Raw genomic sequence first — 13459 nt, forward strand, 5'->3', positions numbered from 1 at the left:
GCGCGCTGCGGTTTTTCGGATTGCCAGAGAGTCTAAATGAAAAAAAGGAACAAACTGTCGAATCTTTGTATTGACCAGCCAAGTCTGTTTTGATGGACAAAAATTCTGTGTCAGGTACAGCCCCAGAATGTTTTCTACATCTCGTGTAATCCATGACACCAAGAACTCAGGATGTTTTAGAGCAAATTAAGGTCCTACTCAATAACAGTGTGGTGTTCCAAATACAATGCTTAGTAATTCTAGAGCTTATGCTCTTTTTGAACTGTTCTTTCCTCGAAAATTAAAACCAGATTTCTTCCCTCGAATAGCAGTTCAGCTCCTGTGTTTTGGTTTGCTGAATTCCTGTATTAACACACTGATGGGGCTCAGTCTATAACTTAGAACTGATTATTCATTTTTAACATCAAAAATCCTTTGATTCTGTTCTTCCTCTCTTCCAGGGATCCCAACCTACCAGTTCCTCAGGACACCACTTTCATCCACACTAAGCCGAACCGTTTTGAAGAGGTCATCTGGACCAAGTTCAGCTCCAAAGACAAGCAGTACTTGCATATTGGCCTGAAGCCTCGTGTCAGAGATAACTACCGCGCCAACAAGGTGGCCTTTTGGCTGGAGCTGGTGCCACATCTCCACAGCCTACACGAGGAAATCATTAGCTCCATCACCACGCGACTGCCGCCCGGAGGCACGAGCCGCTGGAAGGTCCCTCATCCTGGCGCCCGCTCCACACGACACCCTGTAATCTCCACCTATCCACCGGACCCCGAGCCCGACGGTTCAGAGAGACCCCGCTATTCTCCCTTCCCCGATGAGACAAGGGACTACTCCACCGAGCTGAGCGTGACGGTCGCTGTTGGCGCCTCGCTTCTTTTCTTGAACGTGCTGGCTTTTGCCGCGCTTTACTACAAACGGGATAAGCGCCACGAACTCATGCAAAGGCGCCACCGCCGACTCTCCCCGCAACGCGTCACGACAATGGGCATGGGTGTCGGCATGGGAGTCGTAGGGGCACCACCGCACAATGACCTGGCGCTGAGTCAGGAGGAGGAGCTCATGTCGCTGCAGATGAAGCAACAGAGGGTGGAGCTGGAGCACGGGACGCCCCTCCCTTCCCGCGCCCTCCACGGTGACCTGGAACCCCTGCGGCCTCCCGTGTGCCCACCTGACTACACGCTGGCCCTGCGGCGGGCGCCGGAGGATGTTCCCCTGATGACAGCCAATACCATCACCATGATCCCCAGCACCATCAGCAGCATGCAGCCCCTCCACCCCTTCAACACTTATCCCCCGGTCCCGGCCCCCTCTACTACCCCCGTCCCCAGCCACAGCAACAATGCCCTGCCACACCAACACTCCACCACCCGTGTATAGGACCAGGCACAAGCTCTGCTATCCCACTCTGGGCTCACAGAGATGCACCACACAAACTGCTCCATACAAACTTCACTCTCACCAACCTCTATTCTTATTTCCTATATGTTTTGTCTTTTCTCATTAAGCCCTCAAATAAAGCTGCAGTTTGTAAGATTTGAAGCAGTGAAATACCTCGAAACTGTAATCACAACTCAAGGGGGACTTGATTGAAAAGCTCCTTTGCCAAAATCCTGTCATCCTAGGCACATACCGCTTTTCCCCTGTTAAAGCTCTTTGAATAACTGGTGCTTAGGACAGTCACCAAACACGCAGCTTTAAGCTCAGAGCTCCCTCAAAGAGAAGTCGAGCTAACCGCCATCGTTCAGACATCTAATGTGTAGCTTGGTTGTTTTCGCGCATGTGTTGTTGTGTCAGTGTAAAACTATGTTTAACATAGAGTACAAATATTCATTTTCATTCATTTAGTGAGAAGATGTTACAGTAGCGAGCAGTTTCGTATGAGGCAGCATATGTCCCAACAAGCTGTCTGTCATAAAGCGCTGATTTCTTGAAACTTACAAATTGCAGCTTTAAAGGCCCAATCTGGAAGTGAAATTTGGCACCCTGTGTTGAGCACTATGTCCCAACTGCTGTCTCTGCATTGTGATTTTTTTGGAGATTATTCTTTCGTGTGAAATGTATTGACAGGGCTGGGAGGATGAACACTATGCGACAGCGAAGCATGAGTTTTTCATTTTAAAACTTAATTTCTTCTATTTACAAATGTATGTACCTGTTTTCGGCTACGATGCTACCTAAAGACCATGAAACCTTCTGCTTTTTAAGAATCCGTATACTCACTGCTGCTGCTTTCAAAAACATTTCCAGATTGGGGCTTCAACTGTTGGGCGGTACAGGAAATAAACTGAATCCTACTCAGTCTGTGGGATGCAACCTGGAATCCAGGCTGCCCATTAGAACTCGCTGCATCTCCGCCTCACAGGCTCTAATCATGTCCATTACTTTATTTGTTTCTCGCTCATTATCTCTCTGTCTGTATCCCCACCTCAGCTCATTTAGCCGCTTCTCTCTTTTTCGCTGCCACACATTCGTTTCTCGTTCCACATCTGCCCTTGTAGCTCTTTTTATTAAACCATTGACACAATCCATTTCCATCTCCAACTTCTTTCCTCTTTCCTCGCAATCACTTCTAGACTCTTTTTTCCTTTTGGAGTCTTTTATACAGAAACACAAATGTAAATGATGTATTATTAATAAATTGTAAGGATATGAATGAAAAAAAAAAATGATATTCTGATATCTCGTTTTTACCAGCATTCTTGGTGCCAAGTACTGTGATAAAGTTCCTCTTTCACTGGCGTCCAGTGGACCGCCTGGAGAGGTCCATCCTGACTGTATCTTACAAAAGGAATTACCATCATAAAAAGTGCCAACCCCTTTATCTTTCTTTTTCAACCACACACTTCTTTCTTTCCTTTTTTTTTTTTTTTTTTGGAATTACACTCAATGTTGCACTGTGGCTGGTCTCTTCTTTAAAGGGAAATCAGATTCAATATATCCTCATTTGAAAAAAAAAAAAAAGAATATAGAATTTTATTAACTACTTTGCTGTGTGGGATATTTGCATGATGTTTTTTTTTTTCTTTTTCTAAAGCGTGTGGACAGAGAAGTTTGTTTGTCATTTTGATGATTTGCCTTGTTCTTCATTGATTTTTTTTAAATTTCATTTAAACAAATCATTTTCATTTTCTATTTTAATATCAGCTGCACTTTGTGGTACTACAGAAAGTATTAAAGTATTAAGAGATGAATATTGTGTAAAACTATGATTATAACAAAGAGAGTAAATATTTCCTCTTTATTTTTTTCATTTCCTAACACTGAGGCTGTGCCGCAAAACTACCAGAGACTGATGAAAGCCTTTTTAATCCCCCCTTCCTCCTCTTTTTGCTTTTTGCTGTTTCTCTTTATCTTTTGCAAATATCAAGTTTGCACAGTCACTGTCTCTCAATTACACCTGAAGATAGCACTTTTTTAAGTGACAAAAAAAAAGAGAGAAATGACTACTTTACATGAATAGTCTAAATAAGGTTTTTGTCTGTGACTGACATTAACCACATGCTTCAAGTGTTTGAAGACTGCCTGACAGTTATCTTTTCGTCTGCTCTTTTGTTGTTTCATGATTCTCGCTTCTGCAAGGTGGGGAAAAAAAAGGATGAGATGTATTTATGGTCAAAAGGTGAGAGAGCCTTGTATGCGCGTTTCACATCTTTCGCACAATTGAACACAGAGACGGGTCACACTCTGGACAATTCTGAGAAAAAAAAAAAACCAACAGTGACATTCGGACAACACTGGACAAATGCAGACAGCGATTGGGTGGTGATGACGACGTAGCTCGCCGACGGTTCGATCTGTCAATGCACAGAGGATGCATTCTAAAAAAAAAACCTGATTTAACAGACATTACTCACACACCATATAACATGAAAGCGAGGCGAGCGGGATTAATTCCCCCTCCTTGCGATGTCCTGTATCCTGTCTGCTTAGGATAACGACACTCTGGAGCCAGACTGCCATCCCTCACGCTGGACTGGAGCGAGCTGCGAGGACAAAAGAACAAAAAACCAACACATGAAACAAACTGTACATTTTTTAAGTGTAAGAGAACAAACTGGAATTTGTAAATATTATGTTTGTCATTTGGTTTGAGTGGTTGACCGGATCTTTTCTTTGTGACAACAGGTGCAAGTTTAGATGACTTACATGATTTTAGCACTCATGCGTACAGTATGTTTGATTCTCCTTTATTTCCTTGATGTCAAGGTCAAATCCCAATAGGTTTATGGGCACATGAGTACATCTGTTAACATACAGGAATGAGTTAAAAAAATAAAAAAAATAAAAAAAATCACAGCATGGTTGAGGTCAACATAAACACGGAAAAGGAATGCTTACGGCTCAGGTTAGCCTAGATTCTGTGATTAAAATAATGCTCTTACTACATATATGGTTGTCTAAAACAGCGTACACAACTGGCACTCTCCTATCAACCGTGAAGGCAGCTTTTGAGTGAAATGAGTCCTTTCATTGGTTAAAAAGCCAAAGAACAGCTGCAGAGAACAGACGAAGGCATGGAAATGGGAAGGATTCGAGAAGAGGCAGAAAAACAACAGTTTGGGTGGATGTTTCCAATGTGCTCAAAACAAACCACAAATCAAGGAATTTTACTTGTGATGCTGTTGGATTTAATTGTTAGTGTCTCACATTGTCTTGAGCATTCTCATACAGTATAACCCGTAATTGGGAGGTTGTGGAATCCTTTGTACTCTTTTGGTCTTATTTCAGACTCTAATCATGGTGGTTGTTTTGCTACCTTTTGTAATTTTGTCTGCACATTCTGTTTATGGGATTATTGACCCAGCTATTTGATGTGAGTTTGAGTTGCCCACACTTCCCAAAAAACAGCATTTCAAAGTACATGGGCTATATATATACACATATATATATATATATATATATATATGTGTATATATACTTATTCTTCTTATTCTTTTTTTTCTGGAAGCAAGGGTTTGAACCAGCCAACAGATAATGGAAGCACACTCACCAAGTTTACATGTTTACACTACAGTTTTGATGTTGGCTTAAAGTAAAGGGGTGAAAAAAAAGCATTACACAAATCCAAATATCTTCTTCTTATAACATTTAATGGTAAACTGAAGGCTTGCACCTGTTTGTCTGTTTCATTTAGTCTGATTCAGTAATCTGCTTGAGGCTCAAGATACTGTGAGAGAGCATAATGACCAGAAGGGGTTGAAAGAATTAAAGTTAATATTTCTATTTCAAATAGAGGCTATTACACACTGTATGTTGTGTATCTGAACTGGAAAACATTAAAAGAAATTCTTAAACAATGCTTTGCTATCATTTTCATTGCACGGCCAGAGATTAGTATTAAAGCTGAATGACATTATTTGGTCACATGGGGGCAGAAGAGCTCCATAACGGGTCGACACAACCTGACAAATCAGCCATAACGTGCCTGATGTTTATGGCTCACCTGTTAGCAGGCTAATCTACACAACCGGCAGACATGGATGCATTCTAGCTTAACTTTTGAGATGTGTCTCTGGCCACCTGCTGCATGTAATTCACTTACTTTTTGGTGCTCTGATTTGGGCTCAACCAACTTCTGAAAAGAAACGCTTGTCTTGTCTTTAGCTGATAATTGCTGTGTTCAAATGGTGTCATATTTACCGCGTACACCAGAAGAGTCCTCAGGACCTGCGAAGTGGCGCCGGCCAAATTCCAAACTCGAGGCTTCATAATGACCAACGGGTGACGTCCCTGCTGATTGCTGCTTGGTTGTGACGTGTAAAGAAATGGCGGAGGCCGTGGAAGTTCTTTTTTTTTTGTTGGATGTTAAGCTAATATATTGTGATTTTAGTGAAGTAGCGTTTGTCTTTAGAACTTAGATAACAGCCAACGTCTGAGGAAAACGTTGATCTTCTCAACGGCCTCGTCTTTTTCCTCTGTGCCGTTGCATTTCCTGCATTACGTTATCAACCTGTTAGTTTGCTAAATTGTCAGCTTCTGTGGCATCTACACAACGTCCATGTTGCTTAACCACTTGAACGCCAAACATATGTTGCACACGACTTTCCATGCTGCAACCACAAGATCACAAGTTCCATTTGAACACAGCATGTTAGATGCAAGTTCTTCCAGCCCACTAGCTCAAGTATCTCTGTCATGTGCAATTAGGGGTGGGGCTCCAGATTGACTCCGCCCACACGAAGGACACCCCCCCCCTCCCCTCCCGTCCTGATCAGTTTGCGTTGCTAACTTTGAGTGTTTGACGTTGCATTACTTTACAGTCAGTTATCTAACTAGAATATTGCAACTGGGAAAAGGGTTGACAGTGGTGACAAAAATATGGATATGAAATGCAGAAAATAAGCTTTAAGAGGCCAATAAGCCTTTCAGAGTTATCCACTAATGTGTATTTAATTGATATTCAGGACTCGATAAACGGCATTATTTCAAATTGTCACATATGCCGTCCTGAGTGTCACTATGTCGCTGCTGTTGTTCAGTACTTTAAATGGAAAAAAGATAAAGCCTGCTTGAAAAGATGCTAAATGTCTCCAGACACTCGCATAGGTGTGTGCTAATTAGCATAAACAATTGCAGCGTATTTTCATAGTGTTTCCCCATTACTTTACTTTGCTTCTTTCCTCTCTGTGCCCATTATTTTGGATATTGTCATCGTGATGGCATATTTGTTGTCTTTTCCTGGTTTAAAAGGTTGCATTTCAATAACGTGTCATTTTCTTAACTTACCAGACTCATCCGCTCTATTATTTTCCTTTACCCACTTAATTGTTATATCCACATTACTGATGATTACAAAAATCTCATCTTCATCCTTACAATATCGTTGCAATATTAAAATTGAAAAATTTGGTCCAACATATTGTGATATTAAAGTTTGTCAATATCCCCCACCCCTAATTCAAACAGAAGAAAAGACCCAGTCATTTTTTTTCTTCTAATATCTCCATACTCGTATTGAAGCCTCAAGAATAAATGAAGCTAGGAGCATCAGGCTACTGATTATATTAAATAAAGTAGAAAACAACACAAACTGAGCTCTGATCATCATTCCATTCATTCATATCCAAATGATTCTCATTTCAAAGCCTAAAATAACTTGGCAGCAGCAGTTTTATGAGGGGAACTGTCCTCTGATCTGTGTTTATTCAGCTGCTGTACACAGTAAGTCAATATCACAGCAAATATACTGAACCACACTGATGCACTGCTTTTGTTGGATGAAGCACTTCTGCTAATGACAGGCTTTCCATTTATCCTGGGCCTGAAGTGGAAGTAACCTGTTTTTACCTCTCAGTCACATTTTACACTCCAATCAATTGATTCATTTATTTCCAATCACACCTTTGGGATTGTTATTAACACAAGTGCATTGCAAATAAATGTGTTGGCCAAACAATAAAGATAAATCATTTCAGGATTAGTAGACTAGAAAGAAGTGTGTGGTAATATTTAACAGGTTTCTGTATTCTTTAATTTTTTTTTTTAGCTTTAATTGTTTTTTTGTTTTTTTATTAAATGATACACTTATTTTTTGTTTACAATAACAACATGAATCATTGCTGCAATAAGAAGCAGGTCATAAAACCCTGCCATATCTAACAGGACTCATCACAGTGTACATACCAGTTGTGCAAATGACTGATGCACGGTCCAACCTCATAGCACTTTTCTTTTGCACTTAACCCAATTACCTCTGCAGAGATGGATTCTTTCAGCTGTGATCACAGACAAGTACTTCCCCTCCTGCACTAGATGGCAGTGTGAAACTAAACTGCACAGAAACAGCAGACCTGCCTGCTGCATCAGAAAATGACAGCTTCTAACAGCTCACAAAGCTTGAACAGAGTATATCTTCACACAAAAAAATACTTACTTCACTTGATACTAAAATATCTGTGCAATCTTCTTTTAAGTGATCAAACTTAGATCTTAAGTTTGTAGTAGTTCTGACTTTCTTTTAAAAACTTTGACAACTTCTCAACAAATGTATGTGACTGGATTTTTTTTTTTTATTATGTTCAAAAGTCATTTATTACTTGCAGATAAACTAAATGATTAAATACAGTAAAAGCCGTCAGGCAGCCATAAAAGTAAAATTAATTTTTTTAACTTGCCCATACATTCAAACTCACATATGCTGAAGAAATATGATAAAGGGAAGTTATTTCTAATCTCACCACAGCTTAATTTTTTTTTACAATGACTACAGGGGACCTAGCTTCAGTCCAAGAGAGGGATTGGGTGTTTCTTTCATGTCCCTCGGTCTCTCAGCACGTTTCTTAATTTTAGTCATACAGTTCTGTTCAGCCTAAATTCATTATTGCACATATGGATGTATTTTGTGTAGAACACAAACAAAATGCAGGCAAGTAAATTATGATAATTTACTAAATGAGCCAATTCTCACCCACACAAAAGTATAATCCTTACAGCTCTCCTGTAAAGTTTGTCAGTTTTTTTTGTTGTTGTTTTTGTTTAAAGGAGAGATGAATAAATAAAATCTGCATCAAGAAAATGTATTGAATAAAGAGCAACGTAGTTCCATTTAAAGCCCGACTGATCTATTGGTTGTCCGAATTTAGATATCTGAGATATCATCAGAGATATCTGAGTCGGCGTATATGTGCTTCTTGTAATTATGAAATTGTTACATTTGTGCAACGATGCCATTATATACGATAGACCTAAAGTTTGTTGTTAAACTGTAAAATATTCCTAATATCAGTATCTAGCCTGACTCTGCCAGACTGTTGCTCACAGGTCAGTTTCCTGCTGTGGCTGAAGTCTGGACACCCTGTTGGTATTAATGTTTCCTCGGCTCCTCTGAAGGGCGGACCAATCAGCGACCAGTGTCAGTGGTGCGATGACGTAGAAGTCGAGCATTTTCCTCAAAATGTAGTTGCAGCAGTGGGAGAGTTTCGGCCAGTAGGCTTCTGATTGGTTAAAGCTCATCTAATAGTTTCGAAACACCCGAGTTCTATACCCAGTAGGATGTAAAAGAGTCCATCGCGCACCCAAACCTGTAATCACACGGTAAGTGTAGGTCTGCTAAAACCAGGCTCATCAGTATCAGCACTGGACCCAAAGTCCAGGTTTGATCAGGCTCTAGTGCTTTCAAATTTATCAAGAACTTTTTTTTTTTTTAAGAATTATTTATAGAATAATCATCTGCTGAGAATTACGACAGAAACCCACATGCACACAGAGGGTATAATTGGGAGAGCTTTCAGATGGTATGAAGCAGGTAAAGATGAAGAGGTGACAGAGACACAGTTGTCATGGAAGATCTGAAGGTCCTTGTCAACTTTTATTTTATCTTTCAGAATGACTTCAAGGTAACAAAGCAACATCTCAGGCAAAGCTGTCAGCTTCTGTCAACTTCTTTGAAAATACTCTTAACCTCAGTTTGAACTATGGTTAAAATTAGAGAAGTCATGAATGAAAAGCATTTATTAGGGTCAGGGTTTGTTTTTTCTTTAAAAAAAACTCTGACCTGTGGCTCATACAGTGCATCCGGAAAGTATTCACAGCGCTTCATTTTTTTACACATTTTGTTATGTTACAGCTTTATTCCAAAATGGATTAAATTAATTTTGTTCCTCAAAATTCTACATGCAATATCCCATAATGACAAAGTGAAAAAAGTTTGTTTAAAATTTTTGCAAATCTATTAAAAATAAAGAATGAAAATATAACATGTACATAAGTATTCACAGCCTTTGCTCAATACTTTGTTGACGCACCTTTGGCAGCAATTACAGCCTCAAGTCTTTTTGAGTATGATGCTACAAGCTTGGCATAATTATTTTTGGGCAGTTTCTCACATTCTTCTTTGCAGGACATCTCCAGCTCCATCAGATTGGATGGGGAGCGTCGGTGCACAGCCATTTTCAGATCTCTCCAGAGATGTTCAATCAGGTTCAAGTCTGGGCTCTGGCTGGGACACTCAAGGACATTCACAGAGTTGTCCTGAAGCCATTCCTTTGTTATCTTGGCTGTGTGCTTCGGGTCGTTGTCCTGTTGGAAGATGAACCTTCGCCCCAGTCTGAGGTCCAGAGCGCTCTGGAGAAGGTTTTCATCAAGGATGTCTCTGTACATTGCTGCATTCATCTTTCCCTCCATCCTGACTAGTCTCCCAGTTCCTGCTGCTGAAAAACATCCCCACAGCATGATGCTGCCACCACCATGCTTCACTGTTGGGATGGTATTGACCAGGTGATGAGCGGTGCCTGGTTTCCTCCAAACATGACGCTTGGCATTCAGGCCAAAGAGTTCAATCTTTGTTTCATCAGACCAGAGAATTTAGTTTCTCCTGGTCTGACAGTCCTTCAGGTGCCTTTTGGTAAACTCCAGGTGGGCTGTCATGAGCCTTTTACTGAGGAGTGGCTTCCGTCTGGTCACTCTACCATACAGGCCTGTTTGGTGGAGTGCTGCAGAGATGGTTGTCCTTCTGGAAGGTTCTCCTCTCTTCACAGAGCAACGTTGGAGCTCTGTCAGAGTGACCATCGGGTTCTTGGTCACCTCCCTGACTAAGGCCCTTCTCCCCCGATCGCTCAGTTTGGCCGGGCGGCCAACTCTAGGAAGAGTCCTGGTGGTTCCAAACTTCTTCCATTTACGGATGATGGAGGCCACTGTGCTCATTGGGACCTTCGATGCTGCAGAAATGTTTCTGTACCCTTCCCCAGATCTGTGGCTCGATACAATCCTGTCTCGGAGGTCTACAGACAATTCCTTGGACTTCATGGCTTGGTTTGTGCCCTGACATGCACTGTTTTTAATAGATTTGTAAAAATTTCCAAAAACCTTTTTTCACTTTGTCATTATGGGGTATTGTGTGTAGAATTTTGAGGGAAAAAAAATAATTTAATCCATTTTGGAATAAGGCTGGAACATAACAAAATGTGGAAAAAGCGAAGCGCTGTGAATACTTTCTGGATGCACTGTATAGCCAAGGGTAGTCCATAATTCTGTGTTCCTCTGTTTTCTTAAAGGTTTAAGCTGAGTAAACTAGGATTCGATTTTGACGGCACTTCAGACTCACATATCAAGGTTTGTTAGCCTATCGTTGGTGGATATTCTTTAATTTGGAGTCCATGATCCCCCGTGGTGGTACAAAGAATCCTTGGACCTTTCAACATGATTTAAATCTTGAACAACTGTTGCCAATGTAGGAAAGATTGATTATAAGAGCAAAGACTAGAAGTGTTGACATCTTCATGGTCAAAACGTCTCCGCTAAGCCTGTACCGCTGCACCTCCTGCTGAACAACAACAGAAAGTGTTTGCAGTTATGATTTATCTATGTAAGGTTTGTGCATAGATATCCACTTATGTCTTTCTGTTATATTAACAAAACAATAGTTTAATTTGGATTATAGTGAAATAAATAAACAATTGCCAATGATCATATATGACAAATCTGTAGGTGGAGAAAAGATCCAGTTGAAATGATGGTGCTTTTTTGTTTCTGCTTTGTATGACAAGCAACAAGCCAAGAACTGTATATAGAAGAGTTTCATAGATTTGTGAAGATACTGGTGTACATGAAGAAGCCAAATCAGCCAGAACAAGTACTTCCGAACAAATCAAGAAACTTCATTTGCAATGAAGTGCAAGTCTTTCATAGCAAATGGCTCAGTGTTCTGCCAAAATGGGTTCTTGACCTAACTTGGCAGCTCGCTATGTACAGAGAAACTAATCCATCTGAAACCGTCTTCCTGTTTCCAAAGTTGTTGTTTTTTGTCCTCAGTCTATATTAACCACTTTTGGACTCATATTGCAAATTCGTTGCTTTCATATTTATTTTCGTACAACTCATTCTCGGGCAATATCTGATGACTCAGGCTGAGTATTCGTCTCTCTGCAGCACCGCACACCACACTTCACTATGTTCACTTGACTTTATAACGTACACATTTTTCCCCAGGTGTTTACATTGAGCACCTCGTAAGCGGAATGGTCACCGGTTCATGTAGCAATCAACCACACGTCCTGTTAAAGGGTTCTTCATCTCTTTTACACATGCTCTGAAAAATATTGTCATGTAAATCAGTGATTCCTAACCAGGGTTACTTCTACATCAGGGAGTACTTTTGCACTTGCCTTGAGGCTGTACATGAAAATCAGATGTGCACCTTTAAAAGTGCATGAAAACAAGTCAGCGAGGGAGCAGCGAAGTTGAAATATTTAGCTAAAAATGATTTCCCAGCACTTGAAATAGGAATTTTTCCCATTTAAAATATGTTTAAATGAACACATTTGGTCTGTCGGGGCATGTTTGATAAGTTTGGGAACTGCTGATCTAAACGGTCTGAAATGCAAACGACATGATATGAAGCTCAAATATAACTGTGGAGTTCCTGGTGCTGCCCTGTACTGCCCTCTGCTAAAGTCGGCCTTATCCAAATGGAGACTGTCAGATTAGCCGGAGCAACAATCCCTCACTGCCCTAATAAGTCAGTTTGAGTGACTGACTGTTGTTATTCATCGAGGGACCAGCTTGCCTCTCTGATCTAATCTTGAGTTATGACAATCATAACTTATGTAGCCGGGGCTGATGACGCAGTTATGTGAACAGACATTTTTCAGCTGTCAGCATTTTTACCAATTAAAATTATAAATTCAGACCAAGTGCCCACCGATCACAGCTGCCCTCTGCTGCTCCTCGGGAGAAGAGGGAGAGCGTTTTACTGCTGAATGTTTCCAATCAGTGCTTTAGTACAAAATGTAACTGCTGGTCCTGGCTGTCCATGCAGCACATTTCATGCATGTCTTAACTCTTTATATATTCACTGCCAGAGGGAGTAATAGGAGGGTGGGGGTTATATAGGGGCAGCCTCTGTGATTTTCAAGTGTGAAACAAATTATCTGTATGGTCATAAATCAGGTAAAATTAGTTATAAATAACTTCTAACTTCTTTGACCAAGTAAACAGAAACTTATACAGTAAAAAAAAAAACATGTTTAAAACAATGTTATTTATTTGCGTCTTTCTGTCTGCTCCACTGAGATTCTGCCTTTTGTGGTGGATTAAAGATAGTAAATAAATCTGTGATTGTCAGACTGCTTCTCATGCACAGTAACATAAATAATATCCCTGTACAGTCCCATGATTCTCAGACTGACATTAAAATAGTGATCATAATAAATTGTAAAGACATGTCTCACTTGGGATGAGACCATCAGACAAGTTTGAATGCGCCAATCTCTTGAGAACTGTAGTGACAAATTAAAGGATTTAATGATTGATTTTGGTATCACTTAATTAATGATAATGTATCATAACAGTTTGATGTAATACAAAAGTTCCCTTACTTACTCGATTGTATCGGAGCGCCACTTTCCTGTACCTACAAAAAAAATGCATTACTACATATTCTCCACAGGGAGGCAGTGTAGACTTGTTTGTTACTTGTTTTCCTGCTTCATAATGATAACTGCATTAAGGTAGGTAGGTAGGTAGGTAT

At 40.4% G+C, this 13459-nt stretch overlaps 1 protein-coding gene across 2 annotated transcripts in view; it reads left to right on the plus strand.

Annotated features, from left to right (window-relative positions):
• The window catches only part of nlgn2b (neuroligin 2b), a 67411-nt gene extending 62118 nt beyond the window's left edge, over positions 1-5293 (plus strand). For both annotated transcript variants that reach the window (XM_069146858.1, XM_069146857.1), the window contains exon 9: positions 441-5293. In XM_069146858.1, the coding sequence (XP_069002959.1) occupies positions 441-1371 (931 nt within the window). In that variant the 3' untranslated portion in view covers positions 1372-5293. The remainder of the gene's footprint in view (positions 1-440) is intronic.
• Positions 5294-13459: the final 8166 nt, after the last annotated feature.

Source organism: Embiotoca jacksoni, unplaced genomic scaffold, assembly GCF_022577435.1.
Source record: "Embiotoca jacksoni isolate LCO1_2020_lvr unplaced genomic scaffold, fEmbJac1.0.p SCAF_13, whole genome shotgun sequence".
Lineage (NCBI taxonomy): Eukaryota > Metazoa > Chordata > Actinopteri > Embiotocidae > Embiotoca > Embiotoca jacksoni.